This window comes from Psammomys obesus, unplaced genomic scaffold (genome assembly GCF_907164565.1).
Source record: "Psammomys obesus unplaced genomic scaffold, mPsaObe1.curated_primary_1811, whole genome shotgun sequence".
Taxonomy (NCBI): Eukaryota; Metazoa; Chordata; class Mammalia; order Rodentia; family Muridae; genus Psammomys; species Psammomys obesus.
Window position 1 is genome coordinate 4194639 of NW_026592732.1, and position 24487 is coordinate 4219125.

The window sequence follows — 24487 nt, forward strand, 5'->3', positions numbered from 1 at the left end:
AGTACCATCTTACAGAGTGCTTACAGAAGCACTGAAGCCTCGGATGATGTAATAGAGAGGTTACTTTTTCTTTGTTTCTGCAAAAAAAAAAAATAGATGAAAAGAAGAGTGTGCCCACTTGCTCAGTGGCAACCCTACGTGGGCTGAAAATGCTACTCTCTCAGCACTGTGGGCTGCTCAATTTCTCTCCCAGGGCTCTTTAAGTTCTCAGTAAATATATGGAGAATAATAGTCTACTTTGGAAGTCATCTCAAAAAATAGCTTAACAATTGTTTTCTCTTAGTCATACAAGAAATTATCTGATGATTATTGACATATGGGTCGCTGGAGAATTCAAACCAATACTTCTGTACAGTTATTTTCCCGAAGCTCATGGATTGTGGGAAGGTCACTTAGAGTTCACAAATTGTTCCCTTTCAACAACAGACACACTTGGATTCCCTATATTTTCTATATTTATTAAGCATACACTGTCCCCTGTTTTAGGCTAGAACTATTTCTTATACCTGTTTCTTATACTGAAAAGTAACTGTAACTTGTCATGGGAGCTGCCTAATAAAAAAGCAAGTTCGACTGGTTTTCCCCTGCATTTACCAGCAGGGAGATATGATAAACATTTTGAAAAATCCTTAGAAGATACTACGTGTTAGAATGTTTACAAGCTCCCTGTTTGGCAGTTTCTTGGGCATGAAGAGTCCAAACATCATATATTGATAAGGCCAAGCAGTTTAACATATTCCTGTCATACAATTCTACCGGTTACCAAAGTTTGGTTTACGGTGATGATTACAGGCATTAGGTAGGACCATCTTCTTCAGATGATGTATTAGCTGCCTTTCTACTGCTGTGGTAAAACACCATGACCAAAGGCAAGAGGTAGAGAGTATATTTCGATTTTTGGGTCCATGAAGTTACGAGTCCAAAATGCTGGGGACAGCTTTGCAGCAGGCACAATCACAGGATCGGGAATTTAAGAGCACACATCTTGAACCATGAGCACAACACAGAGGCATTGACCTGGACTGGGCAAGGCTTTTCATTTAAAAGCCTGTACTCAGTGACATACTTCCTTCAGCAAAATTGCACCACATGAACCTCCCTAACACCCGGGAACCAAGTGTTAAAATACTCGAGGCCATGAGGCTACCGATGGTAAGGCATCTCCTTGTTGAAGGATCATCAAGCTATTCTGTTTATCCATCCATTTATATGCTCATGCAGCAAGAACACAGGAATCTTTTATACGGAGCCTGCCTGATGCTAGGATTGGATCTATAGTCTCCTGTGCGATGACCAGCAATATAGTACTAGGAGGAAGAGGAGAATTAAATCGAGTGAATACTGGCCTCATTTGTGCAATTATTGCCTCATGATTCGCCGAATTTTCACGGGAACTTAATGCTCCTTTATGGGAGGTCACTTCTTTTTTGTGTGAATAATAGGAAACAACAGGAACTAATTCATCTGTGCCCTGGTGAGCTTTAATCGAACTAAACATTATCATATTACCTGGATATGATTAGCAGATATATTAGCTTTTTGTGAAAAGTATTTCAATTAGCATCCTCAGAAATTCTGAAATGGCTTGCTACCGAAATATATTTTATCAAGAGATTTAGTTGTTTTTTTTTTCTTTTAGATAATGTTTTAAGTAAATTAACCAAATATTTATTCAATAAGTAATTGTTGTAGTCTTACAATGAAAAATATTACTCTCTGAAAGTTCATAATTTTTTTGAGCAAGAAAGAGAAACACAAAAACAGAGCAATGAGGAAATACAGAATGTTATCATCGGAGAGGACAGCAAACCTATATTTGTTTCATTTTTTTCCAAACACCTGCCAGACATGTTAATTGTGTCTCTCTTCATTAACTCAAATACAGGCTCAGCATCGTCCTTTTTAAAAATGTTTACGTATCTACATATATGTAAGTGTACCACATGAGTGCAGTGCCCTTGGAGGCCAAAGAGGGGATCAGGTCCCCTAAACCTGGAGTTGCAGGTGGTTGTGAGCCTTCACATAGTTGTTGATAATCCAATCCAGGTCTTCTGCAAGAGTAGCCAGTGCTCCCCCTAGCAGCCTTTTTAAAGAAAGCATGAAAAGAAGAAAACCACCATTGTTCAGGGTTACCCCCTGAGTATAATCATTCTGCCTTTGCTTTCAACACAGGCTTAAGGAACAGCAAGCTTAAGGACCATAGGGTGCCCAAATGTATTTTTCTAGCAGCTCAACACTGTTTTTCTTCTTTCCTAGTCATCAGCTCATAACCTACAGTTCTCTCTTCACCATCTCTGCCAACATTGTTGAATTAATTTATATTAAAATAATTCTGGGATGTCACTGGCATATGGTAAGTTCACGTTTCCAGTTCGTCAAAACAGAAAGTCGGAGAGAAAAGAACGCTGAGCTTTTGCATGCATCACATAAGCAGCATGTGGCCCATCACAGCATTTGGCTTGCACCTGACCACCGGGATTTAGTCACTTTGTGTTTGCAGGCACCTGTTGGAAGCCAAGTGTGGGCCGCCTAACTTTCATAGCTGCCGTTAGAATGTGAAGAGCAGCACTTAAAAAAGCAAAGGGTGTTTGTGTGAAGAGATGGCTCAGCAGTTAAGAGCAGTTGCTGCTTTTGCAGAGGACACATATCAAGTGGCTCACAACCAACTGTAGCTCCAGTTCCAGTGTCTGTTGCCCTCTTCTTTCCTCCATGAACACTAGACATAGTTATGTATACACAGACACACACACAAACACACACAAACACACACACACACAAACACACACACACACACACACACACACACACACACGGTAAAATACTTTTCTAGTAAACCTAAGGCTTTGATCCTCTGTGCCACAAAAAGACAAGCACCAAAACACACAGTACTGAAGCAATCAATGGACCAATCAGTTCCTGGTTGTTGCTGCTATGAAACAAACACTTAAAAGATAAAACCAGAGCCTGAGCTCCAAGACGAAAAGACAAGAAATGGAATCTCACCAATGGTGAGTGGGTACATAGCATAGGAAAGAGAAAAAACAACTTTGTAGTAGCAGCCGCTGAGGTTCGGGATAGCCTACTGTGCTGACTAACAATAGTACATGGTTCGAGTAGCCCAAGACAGGAGCTCCTGGATGTATTCTACAGTGCAGATAACAGCAGTGTTAGATGATTCATGTTAGCCTGAGACTGGATGCAGAATTAAAAGACTTCGTTCTGATATACCACCCACTAATGACAGAGCCTTGATCAAATAATCGCTTTGGAAAGAGAAAAGATCTGCATTAAAAACACATGGAGCCCTTTGCAGTAAAACAATAACTAGGTGCATCCGTTTGATTGTACCAGTATGGGTTCGAAGGCAAGTCCTCACATGGAATCTCCAAAGACACCTGAGTCATCTCTGTCCTCTGGTGTTCATTCAAAGCTTTGAGGTGGCATGGCCTTTCCCCTAACTAATGGGTTGTCTTGATATGGTTAGTGACTGTTTTAGGACTCAGCAGTATTTTATTTATTTTGGGGTGGTGGTGGTAAATGAATGGTTTATAATTATTTGACTTTAAGACTTTTATGTTAAAAATGCTTCTCTTCCCCTGGAAAAAATTTTTACTACAATTATTCACTTTGTATCCCAGCTGTAGCCCCCTTCCTCATCTCCTCCTAGTCCCACTTTCCCTCCCTCTGCCCTGCTATGTCCCTCCCCAGATAGTGGAGGAAGTCCTCCTTCCCTACCATCTGATCCTAACCTATCAGGTCTCAGCAGGACTGTCTGAATCCTCTTTCTCTGTGGCCTAATAAGGCCACTTGACCAGGGGGAGGAGATCAAAGAGGCAGCCACTGAGTCCATCAGAGACAGCACCTGCTCCCATCACTATGGAACCCACATGGAGACTGAGCTGCCCATGGGCTACATCTGAGCAGGGGGTCTAGGTCCTCTCCATGCATGGTCCTTGGTTGATGCATCAGTCTTCATAGAACCCAATGAGCCCAGATTTTTTGGATCTGTTGCTCTCCTTGTGGAGCTCCTGTCCCCTCAGGTCTTTCTATCTCATAAAAAACAAAAAAAAACAAACAAACAAAAAAAAAAAAGATTTCCTTCACTCTGTGAATCTCAGCATCTGCTTCAATACTCTGATGGGTAGAGTCTTTCAGAGGGCCCCTGTGGAAGGCTCCTGTCCTGTTCCCTGTCTTCTACTTCTGATGTGTATCCTGTTTTCCCTTCTGAATGAAGATTAAGCCTCTTCCCTGGGTTTCTCCTTGTTGTTTAGCTTCTTTAGGACTACAGGTTTGAGTATATTTATCCTATATTATATGGCTAATACCCACATATAAGTGAGTATATACTATGTGTGTGTTTCTGTTTCTGGGTTACCTCACGCAAGAGGATCTTTCCTAGTTCCATCCGTTTGCCTGCAAATTTTATGATTTCCTTGTTCTTAATTGCTGAGTAGTATTTCATTTTGTAAATGTACCACAATTCCTATATCCATTCCTCAGTTGAGGAACATCTAGGTTGTTTGCAGATTCTAGCTATTAAAAACAAAGCTGCTATGAACATAGTTGAGCAAATGTCCTCCTTGTATGGTTGAGCATCTTTCAGATATATGCCCAGGAGTGGTAGAGTTGGATCTTGAGGTAGTTAAAAGGCTAATGAGAAATGCTGCAGGACTTCTCCACATTTCCCATTCAGTACTTCTGTCTTCCTTGGCTGCTAGACAGCACTAAGTATTTAATCTTCTTGAAAGCCACCAGCTTTTAACAAGTGGGTAATAAGCACAGCCACAATGTGGGAATTACTTACATCAATCTCTCAGAAGCCTGAAATTCCGTGACAAATTGAGATAGTTCCTGCTTTCCAGTTGTTATGGTTTTATTATCTGATGTGGGCAGTGAATATAGAGTATCAATAACAAATCACACTAGAGAAGCTTGTGTACAACATCTCAGCTTTGTGGTTCCATAAGCTACTTGATAAGTTGCCAGCAAACATGGATACAACATTGGCTATATCTGCATCTTAAATTTTATTACATTTTTATGATTTTTATGTATCCCACTAGGCAGCATTCTTCATAAAGACATTACAAATGGTAGTTAAGTATCCAAATGTGTTACATACACCCATATTTGGCACCATTAAAGAGGTTATCTGAGGTTGAAATCAAATGAACAACTGTCTTCTTACCATGACTGAACTTACACATACCAAGCCATTACAGCTGAGTCCCAATGTACTTCTTTCTAGAAGATGGGCAATTGGATGTGAGCATAACCATGCTTCCCTATTCAGTAAATAGTACTAAAGCCATGTAGTTTCATGACTATTTAATCATGACTATAAATTATAGCCTGAGTAACTTACTTATTAAGTGTAGACATAAGTTTGTATACACCTAACATAATAAACAATGTGCTTGTTATGTTATAAGTTAAGTTTCTCCTGAGATCTTTGTGTGGTCAGATATAGTGACAAAATCTGTTTAGCCATGAATTCATCTTTCTGATCATTGGAATATTTATGATCATCTTTTCTTCCTGTCCTGTCTCACACCCCAGAGTTCAATATGGTTCTATGAACTGTCCTCCACAGAATTCTGTATTTTATCCTTGTTCCTAGCTGGCTGTAACACTTTCGAATGTTCTGGAAACCTTCAGAGGTAAAGCAGAGTTATAGGAGGCATGTAACAGACTGACTGAGTCATTGTGGGGACTATCTTGTCCCTGAAACTTCCTGTGTCCCTTTCTATGCTTTCCCACCTGCCTGATGGGAGGTGAATCTCTCTCCTCTGTCATATAATTATGCCACCATGATGTTCTGCTCAAGCACACAGGACCAAGCCACCATGGGCTAAACCTCCTGAAACTGAAAGCCATGATATATATCTTTATTCAAGTGATTCCCCAAAAACCTACCCTAAAATGATTTCAGAAAAAAAAAATATTTTCTTCTATATCGCGGCTTACAGAGCTATGAACCAAAATAAACTAGTCCTTATAACTCACCCAGTCTTAGATATTTCTGTAATGCAACAGCAACACACTAAGAGGAACTTCAGATATGGCTTTACAGGTAAAGGGCTCGGGTGCTATTTGAGACCTGAATTTGGATACCCAGCACCCATGTAAAAGCCAGGCACAGCCATACACGTGTAATTCTGCTACAACGGACATGGAGACAGGGGATCCTGTTGAGTGTTGGGCCAGACAGTTCAGCTGAAATGTCAAAACACAGATGCAGGGAGAGACTGCCTTAAAAGCAAAGTTGGCAGTGACTGAGAAAGACAGCTGATGACATTTGGCTTTCACTTACGCACTTATGGGCACACCACACACACACACACACGCACACACACACACACACACACACAGATTGCACAAGAAGAAATAAGTAAATAAACAAACAAATGGGAAATGCTCTAAGGAAATAGATTTTCCTGTAGTGTTGTCTAGAATAAGCAGTCGTTCTAGAATAAAGTCACTAGGTGTGAGTTTTCTATTTTACCTAGTATCTTTTTGTATTCCTGAGCTGTGTTGGTAATAACTTTCTAATATTTAAAATTCTGAAAATTAAAATAGTCTGTTTATTCAGTCTTATAGCTTTTTTTTCCCATTTAATGCTTCCCACCTTCCATAATACTGGATGTTATTTTATGTGTTTTCATGTCCTCTGTGTAGAAACAATAGTATAAAATGACTATTCTCAAAAAAAAAAAAAAAGAAAAAGAAAAAAAAAAGAATCGCCAGGCAATTGATTAATATGAATTGATATGATATAAAGGATATTTTATTAGGTCAGTGTTTACCTCAACTTCCAGTTTTAAATTAAAAAGAGGGGCACTGTGGTGATAAAGTAGGGAGTTGGAGTGCTTACACAAAGGCGAATAATTTGAATTTTATTATTTTAATAATAAATTTTAATATTTTATTTTAATTATATTTTAATAATAAAATTATAAGTCACTCTGAAATCCACACATGAAACACAAGAACTTAGAGATAAATGTTTTTATTGTAACTGATGTATCAATAAATAAATAAATACCTTTTATATTAAAAGAAAAAACTAGTGAAGAATAGTCATTATAAGCTTAGCACTTCAGGCAGGGAGACACAGAACTCAGTCCATGATCAAATGGAATTCACGATGCTTTGCTTTTTGTTTTTCCTGAGGATTCAGCTGCTTAAATAAAACTCTTAAGTTCAGGGAGCAATCAGGTAATTATTCTGCCAAAATGTCGTCACCAAATTACATCTACGGACAAGGGCGGTTATAAAGCATTAGCATAAAACTTCTTGACAAAGTGTTCTATAGCTAGAAAATATGTTTAAGTGTACACATGTGCAGATGCGTGCCCATGTGTTGACTGTGTCTGTCTGTGTTCATGAGTACATGCATGCGTGTGTTCAGGTATATGTACGTGTGTGTGTGTGCATGCTTGTGTGTGTGAATATGGGTTTGTGTGTACCTATGTGCTCATGTGTGTGCGTGTGTTTCTGTAGGCATAGATATGTCTTTGTATGTGTAATATGTGTGTATGCCTATCATTGCACAAGCATGCACGTGCATGAACACACACCTTCCAAAATCAATGTAAACAGAAAAAATTAAGATTATTGCTTAATTCCTAAAAAAAAAAAAAAGTCTGCTGACAAATCCTAAACAAAGCCTCACATTTTATCAGCTTGTTCTTGAGTTGCTTCAAAAAGAGCCAAAGACAGAACAGAGGTGGAGACTAGTTGCAGGAAGCTGGTGGAGTTACTGAGGGTTTTTCCTGAGAACATGTGCAAGGTGCTAACCAAAACTTCATTAATGAAGATTGCTCTATTAGCAGTCAGTGGCAGGAGGAATTTATTTCATTGATTCAAAGCTTCAGTGCCCAAACACTGAAGGGCAAAAGCATTGAATATGCTCCTAGCTGGTTTTTAACTAACAGAGTTAAACTTTAATTTTCCCCTTTCTCACAGACTACATCCCTGTACATTTTAGGTTAGAAAATAATTGGTAGGAAGTTATCCATTAAATTGAATCTCACCTCAATCCTGTGTTTTAGGCTCTGTTCTATAATTTGACGTATTCATTTTTAAAGTAAGGAACTCTTGCCTTCATTTCTTTTATATTCCCCATTTATTTCTCGTTCCTTTTATACATATATGTCTTCAATCATATTATGAACTAGGTCTCAGCAGGCACCATCTCTCACACTTGGAGATTTTTCATATTATGTTTGTATTTGTTCAATCTGAGTATGGAATTCTTTGGAAATGGCTGAGCAATAACACTGAAATAACGTTTCTGTAAAGCACGAAGCTGAGATTTTATTGACCTAATTGAGCTTACAACTCAAATAGATGTTGGCATAGAGTGAGAACTTGTGAAGAATCAATCAACTTACTCCATGTATCACTTAATAACAGAAAACAAACAATAATCGAAAAAGTAGTCTCAAAAACAAAACCATATTCTTCTATTTTTACCATATTCTTGTTCCTCTTTTTCTTTCATGCCATAACTTTCACAGTTTATCAGGGCCTGGTTATGATAACTAGTTGCAACTGAAATCAGAAGTACTCTTCAACAGAAGGTACCCAGTGCAGAACTAACAGCTAAAAATCAGAGAGCAAATAGAGTAATTTCCACTTAATGCTCTCAAGATAATCTGTTACATTCATAGTAAATATGTTTACACAATTGTCAGCTCTCAATTGTTACAGTGGAATTGATTTTCTTACAAATAAAGCATTGAAGTTGTTTTACAGTGTTCTTTTTGATGAAGTTGTTTTTATTTGTTATTTTATTGTCTGTTATCAGTCTCTCGTTATCTACACTAACCATCCATCCATATAACATCAAACTTATTTGTTCTGCATACATCCATATTCCCTGACTGGCAAGACAGAAGCTATGTGGTTGAATAAGACATAAGAAATTTAGCATCTGCAATATGATTTTCTCCTTCTGAACTTTGAAAAAAATATAAAGTACCTTTGAGAACTTTGGTTTTTATCTTATGTTCCTAGTCAGGCTTAAAAAAAGAGTCTTGGTATAGTTTTAAAATTAGCAAAATACATACTACATTGCTTTTAAATCCAGGGATTAATTTTAATTTCTCTAACATGTTCAAAACAAATGGAAAAGTATGACTTTTTTCCATCAGACACTTTTCTGAATTTTTACAAAATAAAAATTCTTCTAGACAATATGTTTGATCATCTGGTTTAAACAATCAAGTTCTGCCTTTCCCAGAGACGATAGATACAATTTTTAATATCATTTTCAACAGGGCAGGGGGCATGGCTCAGTGAGTTAAGGGCTTTCTGTGAAAGTGCAAAGACATGAGTTCAAATCCACAGAAGGCACATAAAGTTGGACACTGTAGTGAGCACTGATGATGCCAGCATACCTCCCTTGAGATGGAGATGGACACAGAAGAGTCACAGAAGCTGCTGGGCCAGCTAGCCTCCCTATACAATGAACGAAAAGGAGACTTTTACTAACTAAGGTACAAGGCAAAGAACAACACCTGCAGTGGGCTTCACACACAGGCTGCATAATCACACTCACATACATGGACAAGTACACACATACACCCATAAATAGTAAATTAATGTTTAAAAGTACTGGTTTTAGGAGTAAAATGTATCTCATTACAAATCTCACGTTTGATTTGTTTCCATGATCCCACTGTCACTTTGTGTTCTATTAGTCATGCTCAACTTACTAGTAGTTTTGATGTGGAGAGAAAAACATTATCTGAAAGCGACTACCTTAAATCCTACCTTAAATCTTATCCAGCCACTGGCGTGTTAGATCAGGAAGCCTATACAGGCCATGATGGGTGCTGCTTCTGCAGTACTGGGGAGTCAGCAGTTGAGCCCAAGGAAGCCAGAGCCAGGGGACAGGGTGTGTCAAGGGAGCCAGAAGCCAAGAGGAGACAGCTACAACAGTCTCTACCCACTGTTCATTCTTTTATCCTATAACTTTAGCTCTTTTAGCTAAGTGTATTGACTATTATAATGTTACAAAAATGATTAACGTCTGAATAAATCATGATGAGCCAGGCTGGGAGGTATACACCTGTATTTCCAGAACTTGGAAGGTGAAGGCAGGAAGATTGGGAGTTCAAGGTCATCCTGAGCTATATAGTGAGTTCAAGGTCATTCAGAGCAGCTGTAAGAGGCCCTATTCCCCCTCTCCATTTCTCTCTTTTTCTGTATCCCTCTTCCCTCCCTCATTCTTCCTGTGTCTGTGTGTGAGAGAAAGAGCTACAAGAGATCCTGCTCTCCCTGTTTCTCTGTCTCTTGCTCTCTCCTCACTCATGTTTGCCCTTGCTCTCTCTCTCTCTCTCTCTCCAAAGTAAAACAAGTGGTAATAATAAAACATCATGAAAGCACTGGTAATGGGTCTTACTTCTGTGATCTTATGTTAGGCTTCCACAATGGATATGTATAAACCACATTCATCCCACAAAAAAATTGCTCTTACCTGTGGTCTCTTAGAAGCAGAAATGAGACTGTATTCTTATAAATCATTCAGCTATATTCTGGGCAGTGTTGCAGTGACGTGGTGTGAGATCATGAAACAGCCACTACACAAATGACACTTGCTTTGTGAGTTGGGAATTTCTTGATTCTGTTGACTGTTCTTGGCTTTGGGCTAGTAGCTAAAGATTACAGGTTTGTGACTTTAGCCCTGGCTCTCAGCTGTTTTATGGAGGCTGTGAGTCCAATCATGTTGGGGAGATGGCAGAGCTGCAAACTACATGGTTATTTGTTTCTATAGAATTGATTATCATTGAATATTTTAAATGTTACTTCAACAATTCAATATCTTCTCTTTGCATTTAATGTTATAGATAATATTATGTTCTAGCAGATGAGATAAAAATATTACTAATATTTATAGTTTGTTTCATTTCTTAAGCATTATTAAATTTTGCAGTGGATTGCCAAATATATCTCTTGAAATAAACACTCATTTTTCTATAAATGAGGAAAACTAAGATAAAAGGTTAGATCCCAGGGCATAGAGGTAAATTATCCTAGGTACTGATAATGCTGACTTCGAAGAGATTCCAAAGTCAAAGACAGGAAAATGAATTCAAGATAGGCCTCAAGTCAAGGAAGTGAAATGAAAACCAAATGTGGCATATAGAATCAAAAAAAGGAGACAGAGAAATGACCAGAGCAGGGCACAGGCATGAGAAAGTTTGAATAGTTTTTTTTTTCCAACTTTAGAGTGCACCAGGATTGCTGGGCAGACTGTCTGGGTAGAGCACGGTGCAGTTGAGAATTTGCTGATCTTTTGGTCAGCATTAGACTGGTGGTTACTGGTTTAAATGAATCCCAGAGACAGGTGATAGCATCTGAGTGACTTTGCAGGAGTTTCTGGGAGAAGTGATGGTGTGAACTGAGTTTTGTTAAAGGGCTGGGGGCATAATAGATACATATAACATTTTAGGTTATCTTAATTGGATTTTTTTAAAGTCAAATGCATAGCTCAGATTTTATGAGGCTATAAATATGAACCCCCTTCTGTATTAAGATACGAAATAAGACTCTATACTCCTGCTATGTAAGCACATTTAGGAATAACAGATTCTCTATGGTTTGGGTTTAACAAATCATGCCTTGCTCTAGTTCAGTCTGCTTTGAAAAGTACTTCCAGAGTCAGATTTTGCTTCTGAAGTGGCTTTGTATGTTGAGCCATGGATTTCTTGAACTCCCAGAATTTTCTTTGTAAAGCGTTGATATTACTGACTGCACATGGTTATCATGGGGATTACATGGAGTAGTGAATTGAAAGCCACTAATCAGAGTACCTGATACATAATAATTGCCCATAAATGTTAGGTATTATTGGACGACCAATGTAATGCTTTTGTTCAGGGATGTGACTGTATGTACTGTTTGACGTTATCCTATGTTTAACCTGATAGGTAGTTTCTATAGCTGTAAATCATTGGTAGTCTCCTGCTAAGAGTAACCTTGAATTGGCTTGACATTATAAATTATACGTAAACAATATGAGTCAGAAGTTAAGGTGTAAATTAAGGTGTATTGCCAATAGCCAAGAATCAAAAACTGCTCTCAGCAAATTTCACACTCAAAGGAAGAACACTTTCTCCTATTTATTATGATTTATTTGTTTGTTTGTGTGCTTGTTTTTTTGTGTTTTGTTATTGTTATTTTGTTTGTTTGGAAAGAGGGTAATTTCAGGCTTATCTGTATAATGGCTCTCACGTTGAGGTCAGAGGACACACTCTGATGTCCATTCTCACCGTTAACCTAGCGTGACTCACTTGTTCCTTGCTGCATGCACCAGGATAGCTGACCAGTGACCCTCAAGGCCTTTTCCTGTCTCCAGCTCCCATCTGCCACTAGAGCCCTGCAATTATGATGCATGTACATGATGCCGAGTTTTAAATGGCTGCTGCACATCTACACTCAGGTCCTTGTGTTTATGCCGCAAATACTTTCCCCAACCATCACCCAAGTCACGCCGCCATTAAAAACATCAACTGTACGACCAGCTTGTCCGGATTCATGTTCTCACAACACCCTTCACAAGTTCTGGAACTCTGAGAAAGCTACGACTTCCTGTGCTCCAAAAACCTCAGATGTCAAATAATGATAGTGACATTTGTAATAATGCCTACTACAGAGAACACACACACAATCAATGACTAGACCCTGGAAACTAAATGAGAAGAGTTTAAAACAATGTCTGGCACAAAACAAACACCGCTGTAATCTTCTGCTCCTTGTATTTAATCTATATTCATGTATATTCTGGAAGAGATTTATAAGGAAAAAAAGAGTTATAAGGAAAACATTTCCTAGAAAACTGTTAATTTCCATTCTTATTCAATACAATGAGTTCTGTAATCAAGAATATACAATATATATAATAATCTTCCCTATCCACCTATTTCACTGCCTTCTTAAACTCCAACCAAGGACTATTCATGGAGATAACCTAGAACCCCTGCACAGATGTAGCCCATGGCAGTTTAGTGTCCAAGTGGCTTACATAGTGATGGGAAGAGGAACTGTCTCTGACATAATCTGATTGGCTTGCTCTTTGATCACCTCCCCCTGAGTGGGGAGCAGCCTTACCAGGCCACAGAAGAAGACAATGCAGCCATTCCTGATGTGATCTGATAGACTAAGATCAGAAGGAAGGAGAGGAGACCTCCCCTATCAGTGGATGTGGGGAGGAGCATGCATGAAGAAAGGGGAAGTAGGGTGGGATCGGGAGGGAACAGGGAGGGGCTTATGGGGGGATACAAAATGAATAAAGTGTAATTAATAATAATAAGAAGAAGAAAAAAATGTAATTGACGTTTTCTTTATAAACACAGTTGACATCATTAAGATGATGTAGCCTTTAATGATGTCCTAAAATAGAAGAATTAGAACACTCTTAGCACACGGTCTCTCAATGTGGCCCCTTTAATGGATGCCCTTGACTTCACTGTTGCTATGTTCAGTGGTCCTTCCTCTGTCTATTTGGCCTTGGTCTTTGGCATATGAAAGTGTCTTTTTGAAGGGGCATCTTAGCTCATATATGGTTTCTCTCCTGGTGACACTTGTGGTTTCCTGAAACAGCCCTGTTGTCACCTGATACCCAGGCATGTCCACCAGCACCAAGCTTGGCCTTCCTCCTCAGCGCTTTAGGATTGATGGCACCACACTTGTGCCTTGGGGACTCATTGCACCCTCTATGATCGTCCCTCTGGAAGCTCTATGCTCATATCTCCTCCATTCATCTCAGGCCCAGCCACCTATCCACAAGCCTGGTAGCATTTCCCCTTGCATTCCTCATCACTACATCACATTGATAATGCATGTCTTCTGAAAGAACTCTCCCACTGGCCCTGGGGATCACAGGTACTCTGTGTGATGACTGGTGTTCATTTTCCACTTGACACTGAGGAGCCAGAACTCCAGGCACATGTGTAAGGAACTGCCTAGCCTACAGTTAGTGGCAGAGACTGTCTGTTATGGATGGTTCTCTGTTCTTGACTGTCAATCTGATGCAAGCACCTGCTTCAAGTCTCTACCATCTTGGCTTTCCAGTGATGATAAACTATAATACTGAGCCAAGTAAGTCCTTCCTCCCTTAAGTTGTTCTTGTCAGGGCACTTGATCACGGCAGCAAGTAAAGAATCTATGCACCCTGCTGGGCCTGTGGCTAGCACCTGATCTATCATGTTCTTGCAGCCTCGGGCCCATACTTTTGCATTTGGTTCTTTGCTACATCTCCCTCTTGACATTGGGCTTCACTACCACCTTCCCGTCTGTGACAGAACCTCACTGCTATGGCGGTTCACTCTTCTTGTCATTCATCTTTACCACCCCTAGAGCGTTGATCTTCCTTTTGACAAGCCACTTGCTCTTTCCAGAGCTTTCCTGTTTGCACTCGTATCTCTTGCAGACACCTAAGTGTGGCATGAGGGTGTTTCCGAACTCATCTTGGCAGCCTCTGGATCAAGAGTCCAGCTGAACTCTGATGGACCGGCCTCTGCCATTATCCCAGCCTACATCTCATATCACATCTCTCTAGTTCACCCAGCCTCTGGACAACAGATGCCCTTAGAATTTTCAGCTGCCTCCTAGTGTTCCTGTGGACCTTGTTTACCCTGTGTGACAAACCTCCACTTTGTTTACATGTAAGAAAATGGGATAAATTCTTTCAGTTTCTTCCAGTTATATCCAAATCCAGCATAGCATCTGGAACAGGAAATACACACACATAATGCATGCAACCACTGAGTATTTAAAAAGACCAAAGAGAAACTTTGCCCCCAAATCCTTTAGTACATAAATGAGAAACCTGAGCTCCTGAGGTAGCATTTCGGAATTTAGAAACTATTTGTTTAGACATACGCTTCCTTCTATTCACGACTCATTGTATCTAGGGGCTTTTGATATTTTAGGTATGAATTTGTATTTCAGAATAAACTTATTGTTTATTAAACATGAATTTTACTTAAAAAAAATCCAAGCCATCCGCAATATTAAGTCTAAGAAAAATAGCACAGCAGTTGTGAACAGGATGCTGTGGTATATTACAGTTTTTCTGCATTTGATGAATAATTGCTGACTGGTTGAGGGTGCACATCAGTCGGCCTGGAAAACAGTGTTTGCCTCGGTTCGCCGACACCTCTCATGACAAAGGGAGACAACCAGTGTTTTTCAGTATAATGTCAAGGGTAAAGAGAAGAAGGCCATCTGCATATGTTCCTAGCTTTTAGAGACAATGGTTCTCAGCCCTTTGTGGTTGTCTGTTACAGAGCCAGTGCTGTAATCCAAACCCATAGAGGGGACCTCAGCTGCCCCCACTGACTGCCTCTCCTTCAGTCTGCTTGAGCAAGCTACATGTATTAACTAGCCAATGAGTTCCAAAGAAAGTTTTCATTTGCATCTATGGATATGAGCACTTGCTGACCGTCCTCCCTTATTTTAGAAGTTTTTTTTTTTTTTTTTTTTTTTTTTTTTTTTTTTTTTTTTTTTTTTTAGAAGTTTTAACAGCCTGTTTCAGCAGCTCCGCCTCTTAGGTCTTCCACTAGCACCTTTAACCTCTCTGATCAGGCTCACTTGAATTACAGGCCTCAAAGCAATTCTTAGTAGGAGGATTCAAATAGATTGTAGTTAGTGGTCTGTATATTATGCTGTTCAAGAACCCTAAAAATGCAAAGAACTCTGAACCCGAAACATACAAAATGATGTCCACCATGCAGAAATGCAGTTCTGATTTGAATTCTTCTAGTCATTTCACAGATTAAATGTTCAGGCCCACAACACTTTCTCTCAATTCAGACACTTGCTACAAATTTCAAGATACCTAAACTGCTGGCTAAATGGCTACTAATTCAAGAGTCCCATATGTAACCCTTCAGGAACTCAGGAAAACACTGTACAAGAAAGTTGATACCAAAGCACCAAAATTAGGAATGCTAAAATAGTAAGACTCAGAGGGTAAGTCCTGGAAGGTTCCACATTTCCCTGGTGGTGTCACAAGCAGGAAGCTTCAAGAGTGTTCATAGATTTTACTGTGGTCTCATTATGCGGGCATGGTTGGCTGAACCAGTGGAGTAGATCTCCAGCCCCACTGTCATCTTTAGAATTTGGCAGCTCCAGTCAGATGTTCCACGACGAACCACCTCTTTAACAACATGATCTTTCTGATGTGTCTAGTGCCCATCCTGAAACTCCCTCAGGAGTCCATGGTAAATTTCTCCATGAGCAGAAACTTAGATGTAGTCGCAGGGACCCCATCATGAAAACAAAGATCTCCGTAACCACTTGGGAATTTCAAGTGTCTTGAGCTTATTCCCAGGAAACCAAGACAGAAACCAAATCTATTCTTTGTTATAAAGCATTCAGAAAATGCAACACAGATTAGATCCGTTTAAGTCAAAGAAAGCCAGAAAAGAAAAATGTCCTGGGTTTATTATAGAAAGACTCACTTAAAACTTTTTATTTAAACAAATCATAAGTGGTCCTTGAATGTTAATAGAATCTCTTCATCTGTCTTTATTTTTTTTACTCAGTCATTCAGCACTATTTATTGAACACTGTCATCACTAAAATACTGTTACACTTAATTATATTATTTGTAAAACATAGTAAAGAAAAAAGGTGAACTAACTGTTTGAAGTTATTCTCACATTTGAGTCCAATCTAAATGAATTTAAGGTCTGCGATCTCAAAGAGTAATGGAGGGAAGCACTAAGTTTTCAAAAGTATCAGGCACAGGGAGCTGTAAAGAGTTTGGGGAAGCAGACAAAATAAAAATGTGTATTCTTTGTTGTTGTTGTTGACCCAAGTGTACCACTTGGTTTTATATTCGCAATATAAATCAAGAAGTGCATTGAAATGTCATGTTGTGAATTGTTCTCTTTTCTTGCTTTCCTGTAATTGGAGCAACATACTAATTTTTACAAGTTGTGACTACTAACAGAGAGCAATCACCTCACAGACTTGTACCGGAGAGATGAGCATGTTCAGGTGACAGGCAATGGCCACGTGCAGAGTCCTCGCTTCCCCAACAGCTACCCACGGAACCTGCTCCTGACATGGCGGCTCCATTCCCAGGAGAAAACACGGATACAGCTAGCCTTTGACCATCAGTTTGGACTAGAGGAAGCAGAAAATGATATCTGTAGGTAAGAGAACAAAATCCTTGTTAGTGCTCGAATGAAAGTGGGGGAACAGGAATTAAAATCATCACATCCAATATTCTTATTAAACTCTTTGGAATTAGCCAACACATTTTTTTATTACATACTTTCCAAATCCTATACTAAAGCAATATAAGGGAGAAGGGTTTATTTTGGCTTACAGTTTGAGGATATCATTTCAGTTGTAGTTGTTGGCCATGTTGTATCTGTTGTCAGGAAGAAAAAGAGTGACGGAGTCAGTAGCCATCTTCTTCTCTCCTTTTCATGCAGTCTAGGATCCTAGCTTGGGGAACAGTACTACCATTTTTAGGGTAGACCATCCTCTTCAAACTAACCTAATGAAGATAATCATTCACAGGCATGGCCAAAAGCTTGTCCCCTGGATGATACTAGATTCTGTCAGGTTTTAAATCATTATTCACAATTACAATAGCCATTCTTTTTTTTTTTAAGTGTTATGTTGGCTCTGTAGAAGGCTCTCAAAAATGTACACAATCAGTCACAACCTCATGTTTCCCTGAAAAGAATAGGCTCTGGGGATCTGCGAATTCCCACGGCCCAGGGAGGCCTTTGTGAGCATGTAGATGTGCCCAATCCTGCAACCCTCCCTTTCCCAGAGCTGCATACCCTGGTCATTGTCTGCCACAGGCCCAGGGTCAAAGCACCTTCTGGCTCCGAGGGATGAGGCCACTGTAACCATGCCAACAGATGTGTTGATCCTCCTCCCAAGGGTTCAGCCTGGTGAGGACAGGGGGTTCAGGCCAAGGGGGTGAGTGGTGCAGAGTCAGTACACAGACATCAGGAGTCTGGTGAATGCAATCCGAGGGTAAGCAGATGCAGACTTGTCTATTCCGGAAGAGAGAGCATGTTATATCGCTTTGGGCGACCAATCAGTTTCCTAATGGCCCTTTGCTGGGAATGGCCACAGAGATGGTGACAGGGAACCAGGTCAGGGTTCTCTGATTGAACATGTCACTGTTAGGCATGAGAAGGAAACAGAGACAACCTCAGAATGTGTGTGCTCTTCAGAAGAAGAAAGCAGGTGAATCACCCTCCCTCATTTGCATGCTTATCAGAGAAGGTCCAGGCTGTTGTTCCTTGACTTGTTAGCTCACAGCATCTTATTCCCTTAATTATCCTGCCTGAGACTTGGGAGGAATTTTTTTTTTACCTCTTTGTGCTTTACTGGCTGTACTTGTTCTGCATTGCCAATGAACTCCTGAACTACTAAATCCTCTCCACAGTTTATTTTCCTTTGAATAATAAAAAGAGGTGCGTCCAATTTGGTTGTCCTTTGTTGCATATTTATTATACTGACAGCTTTTATTATGCTGCTATTTTTTTCCCAGAAAAAAATAATAGCAGTGACTATTATTTTCTAGGACCACAGAGGGTAATGTATGCCAGAAAGCAGAGACAAATACACATGAAAAGAGCTAGTTAATATTTACAATGAGAATAAACTAAAGCCGATCTTGTGTCTTTTCAACCTTGAAAGAAAGAACTATTTTTTATTTGTGCTGACAAAAAAGGGAGGAAAAAGAAGGAAAAAAAAAAAACAAAGAAAAAAATGTTATTGAAAGGGTGTGAAAGGTGCTAACAAGGATGGTAGTATGATCTGTTTCCATCTAGGATAAGTCTGACACTGTCTTCACTTCCTTTTCAGTTGCTATGCTAAAATAGCCTGACAATACCTCATGGAATAAAGGGTTCATTTTGTCTTAGAGTTCAAATGCATGGTCCATCAGAGCATGGAAGTCAAAGCAGCTGTCCACAGTGCAATGCCAATCAAGAAATGGGGAGTGATGAGTGCTGGTGCTCAGCTCTTTGTTATTATGCAATCCAGGACCGAGGCCCAGGGAATGGTGCCTCCACTATGGACATGTCTTCCAACCTCTACTAACCTAATGCAAATAATTTCCCACATGCCTTCTTAGAGGCAGATATCCCTAGTTATTCTAAATTTCATCATATTGACAATTATGCATCATCACAAACACAAAATATGCGAGGTTGGGAGTCTTGTTTTTTCTACCCCAAACAATTCTTTAACACCAGCTGAGTGTCCTACAGTTCAGTTTAATTCTGACATAGTCACTTGGGTTTGCATCCAAGTTCACAGGACAAGACTTCAGTCCCACGAGTCTCCCCTTTGTTGAATGGCATGTCTCAGGCCTTCCATCTTCCACCAAGTATAATCAGAGAGACCCACAACACCTCTTTGGCTTTGCTGAATTGCTATTACAGCTCACAAAAATCTCAGAAGTCCTTGGCTTGTTGGTTACCAGTTTTATATAGAGAATGCAGCTCAAGAATTGCTCCACAGAAGAGATGCACAAAAGTAAAGTACATGGAAAGAGAACCTTCTCCAAACAACCTTGATGCTTCACCAACCCAGAGAGTTCATTGCATGGATATTGGGCATGGGTGGTGATTAAACTCAGTCTCCAAGCTCTCTCTGCTCCCTCAAGCTATAGACCTGGAGCTGAAGTTCTAAACCTCTAATCATTCTTTGAGCTATTTGGTGCACTGCCTCCATCCTCATTAACATAAACTGTAGTAGATAACAAAAGATTCTCTGCTCATTCTATCACTTGGAAACTCCAGAGGTGTTAGGATAGAACCAAAAAAAATACCAGATGTCTGTTTTCTTATTACAGAAAGGAAGCCACGGATGAAGTAGGATTTCGATCCTAGACAATATTCAAACAAGTATTAGAATGGTTTATTTTCTGGACTGTTCATCAATTCAAGTTGCTTCTCAAATTTTCCAGGATGACGTAGAACCATAAAAGGATGAAAGAGATGAAACAGAGCCTAATCCACAGTCCTCCCTAGCATGGGGAGGACTTCAGATTACACTGAATTTTGTAAAATAAAAGTGACCTGGTGTTATTAAAATTTTTTCAAATAGATTCATGCTTGTGTAGTAAATATGATTTATATATACTATATATAAAATAAAATGCAATTGATTTTTACCATCTGCTCCCAAACCTCACTGCTGTATACATTGCAAAACTTTTTTGCTTGAATAATGACTCTTTCTCTGTTAAAAATAACCTTCCAAGAGCCATATAAACATTAAATAATTAATTATCACAGCACTCAGGAGATATCTAGCTGCTAAAATTATATAAACTTAATTTTGCCTACAGAGAAACTGAGTCAAAGAACATAAGGGCCTCATAAATCACTGTCAGGAATATGTAGTCAGCATGTTATTATTTTTAGCTCTTTTTTATATCACCCTTCCCAATGCAAGTAAGTAAAAACAATAAATTCCAGTTTTTTTTTTCTCTACATTAGGACCTGATGTTTCTTATGCTGCTTTCTAATGAGAAAACAAACAAACAAACAAACAATCCAAAGACGTATGTGAGACTTTTGCCTCTTCACCAGAGTACCTGACATTTGCTTGTGACTTTGTGAAGTCACTTGGGGAAACGGTAGAGATAAGGAGTAAGAATTTTGACCAACTGTTAGACAGATTGTTTAATGGATCTTGTAGAATGGTCCATGATCTGAGGGGTCCTACAATAGGATAAATGCTCCAGAGAGAATGTAGGTTTGTCACGGAAAGAACATTAGGCTGGGATGGGTGGAGAAACTACAAAGATGAAATGAGTACACAGAGTAACTAATGGATCTGTGCTGTTGTTTATAGTGCTGGGATCCTGTTTCTATGACAGAGCTGTGATCCTGTGTTAAAACTGATTCACAACCTGCTGCAGTTACTGATTAGCACACATGGCTCCAAACGGTGTATGTTTTCCTTTATCATGTGGTCTTTCTACAACACAAATTTTAAAGAAAAGAGACTCCTTGGTCTATGGAGATGTCAGTCACGCACTTCTCAAGGAAGCCTTAGTGGAGCAAATTGATTCAAAATGGAAAGTGGGTTGCAAGCTTCAGGTTGTGAATATTTGTACATGTAACTCAACCTACCTCTAAAGTATGTCAACGTATTGCAACTATTTGTTTTTCCAGAAAACCTTCTAAGCTTTGTGTTCTGAAAGTTCTGTTTAATGATACAGGGCATTGTCATTGTTATAATGGAGTAAATCAGTGTTCTCTTGGGGTATAATGTTGAATTTAATTATATAATTTTTGGCAAACATTGCCTAAATTAGATTTTGGTTTTGCACATTTCTACAGTTTATTGTTTTCAGTTAGTGAGTAAGTCATAAGAAATCATGAGTGAGTCTTGATTTCTCAGTGACTAAAACCAACATTAATAAAAACATTAATGAAATCACATTGTTTCTAGGTATGATTTTGTGGAAGTTGAAGATATCTCTGAGACCAGCACTGTTGTCAGAGGGAGGTGGTGTGGCCACAAGGAAATCCCCCCAAGGATAACGTCAAGAACAAACCAGATTAAGATCACATTCAAGTCCGATGACTACTTTGTGGCAAAACCTGGATTCAAGATTTATTATTCATTTGTGGTGAGTAGCTAAACTGCCCTGTTATTAAAGCAGACACTGGATTCATGGCATAAGGATCATTTTCTCTGATTAAATACAGTACTTCAAGGGATAATGTACTTAATCCTCCTGTTGCATGTTTTTTTATTTTCCTTCCCTATGGACAAAATCTTAAAGGAAACCTTTGTTTGTAAGGAAACCCATTTTGGATTTAGTCTGTCAAACATGAATTTTGAGGGAAAAAGAGAAAATAGAAATGGGAAAGAGTCTGTAGTGCGGTCAATTCAACTAAAGGAAGATATAGATAGATAGATAGATAGATAGATAGATAGATAGATAGATAGATAGATAGATAGATAGATAGATAGATATAGATATAGATAGATAGATAGATAGATAGATAGATAGATAGATAGATAGATAGATAGATAGATAGATAGATAGATATAGATAGATATAGATAGATATTTATATCCAAATGGGTAGGTGGTATGTGTGTGTTAAACATGCTTTAAGAGTTATAGAAGAAAACAAAGTATTTCCCCCTTTGATTTGAAAAGTTGTTCACAACTCTTATTGCAGGATTAAAATCCTGCAGATTGTAGCTGATATAATGTCCCAGACTTGAGAAGGCCCCATGTTGCTAGCTGAAAGCCTGAGGGTTAGTTAGCATCTTCAAGACCATAAAGTTCTACTTGGGGCCCAAGAACTGAATCCTGTTTGATACACTCATGCTTTTTATAGAACACCTTCTACCTAAACCTCTTAACAGCCATTTTCAACATCAAATGGTTCTGAGTATTTGGAAATATTCAACCTCTTAGTAAGCTGGAATCTACATTATAGTTAATCCTAGCTGCTGGGCCACACACGGTCATGCATTTTTATTCCTCATTCACTCATCTAGTGTAAAGTATGGGTGCCAAGTAGAAGGCAGTGCTCTAAATGGAATCAATTTGTTGGGTCTTTTTGTCTTTTTCTGTTTGCATGGAATAGAATAGAAAAATATCTTGCTGGTTTTTATCATCTAATGTTTCCATGCATTGTTCTGAGCTATTAAACACTGAGCGAGTTCTACATCAGAATGCTGTCAATGAAAAACTAGCATAAGCTGACACTGGTTCAAGTTTTAATTTGGAAACAATCCATCCATCATGGTTTACATTATGGCAGACTTACGCGGTGTTGTGAAGCATTAAAATTAAGTGTGAATGTTCAGTTTCTCCATTCCTTTCCTCTTTAATGTATGTAATCAGTAATACATCTGTTCACAGTTGTTCATGAACAAAATGGACTTGGCACACTGAACTGGTGATGGGTAGATGGGCTTAACAAAAGATCTTTTTCTCTTTTTTTTTTTTCTAATTTTTGCTTTTTATGCCAATATGCAAGAAACATGAACAACATAGTGTAATGATCCTTTGATTCAGGAAGACAATAACAAAGATATGAAGATATTAATCACTTATTATGAATGCATTTGTTAGGGTTTCAGCAGAAAGAGAACTGAGAAAAACACACACACACGTATTAAAAAGACATTCATTATACTAACTTACTTACACACTATGGACTGAATAGATCAACAGTGTCCAATCTATGCCCTGAACAGACTAAGACCTAAGTTGCTACTTAGTCCAAGAATTTGAAATGTCAATAGTCTCAGATCAGGCTGTGACAGCATGAAACTTTGATGGAGAGCAGCAGATCCTCCGTCCATGTTGGACTGAAGTCAGGTGCACGCCATGTTTAGAACACACTGACACTAACCTGCAGAGACCAGATGACACTCCTTTTATGATTTTGGGTGGGGAATAGAGTAAGAAAGAGAAGCAGAACTTGACATGATTCTAGAGATGTATACATCAGTGTGGAAAAATGGTAGAAAAGAAGGAGAGAACACTGCTAGAGATGGAGACGCTCACAGGGTTTTCACCCTCACAGAGGTGCCATGTTTGGTCACGATAAGGCTCTCCTCTGACTCATTTCCCTAGTATGAAGAAAGACTGGCACATCATCAAAAAAAGCATACTTTCTGGTTATTCTTTTAGTATTACCGAAGTAAAATATGTACGGATTCTCTGCTAAAACATTTGTGTTTCTTGGTTTTTACCCTGATAAAATACTTGAATATGTGTATAGGGTTATATGCAAATGTTCCTGATTTTTTTTTATTAATTACACTTTATTCATTTTGTACCCCCCCATAAGCCCCTCCCTCCTCCCCTCCCTATCCCACCCTTCCTCCCCTTTCTGCATGCACGCCACTCCGCAAGTCAACTGATAGGGGAGGTTCTCCTCTTCTTTCTGATCTTAGTCTATCAGTTCTCATCAAAAGTGGCTGCATTGTCCTCTACCGTGGCCTGGTAAGGCTGCTCCCCCCTCAGGGGGAGGTGATCAAAGAGCAGGCCAATCAGATTATGTCAGAGGCAGTCCCTCTTTCCATTACTATGTAACCCACTTGGACACTGAACTGCCATGGGCTACACCTGTGCAGGGGTTCCAGGTCATCTCCACAAATAGTCCTTGGTTGGAGTATGAGTCTCTGGAAAGTTCCCTGTGTTCAAATTATCTTGTTCTGTTGCTCTGCTTGTGGAGTTCCCATCCCCTCCAGCTCTTACTATTTCCCACTTCTTACATAAAATTCCATTCACTCTGCCCATCAGTTGGCCATCAGGCTCAGCATCTGCTTTGACAGTCTATACTGCAGAGGCTTTCAGAGGCCCTCTGTGGCAGGTTCCAAGGTTGTTTCCTGTTTTCTTCTGGCTTTCAGAGGCCCTCTGTAGCAGGTTCCGAGGTTGTTTCCTATTTTCTTTTTCTTCTGATGTCCATCCTCTTTGCCTTTCAGGATGGGGATTGACCATTTTA

The 24487-nt window shown here is 39.2% G+C and overlaps 1 protein-coding gene across 2 annotated transcripts in view; it reads left to right on the top strand.

Moving 5' to 3' along the window:
- Pdgfd (platelet derived growth factor D) overlaps nucleotides 1–24487 on the top strand; it is a 221001-nt gene that overhangs the window by 114255 nt on the left and 82259 nt on the right. Inside the window, exons 2-3 of one of the 2 annotated variants that reach the window (XM_055615397.1) lie at nucleotides 16970–17174; nucleotides 21460–21640. In XM_055615397.1, coding sequence (XP_055471372.1) covers nucleotides 16970–17174; nucleotides 21460–21640 — 386 coding nt within the window. The remainder of the gene's footprint in view (nucleotides 1–16969; nucleotides 17175–21459; nucleotides 21641–24487) is intronic. The other variant, XM_055615398.1, reaches the window with a different exon arrangement.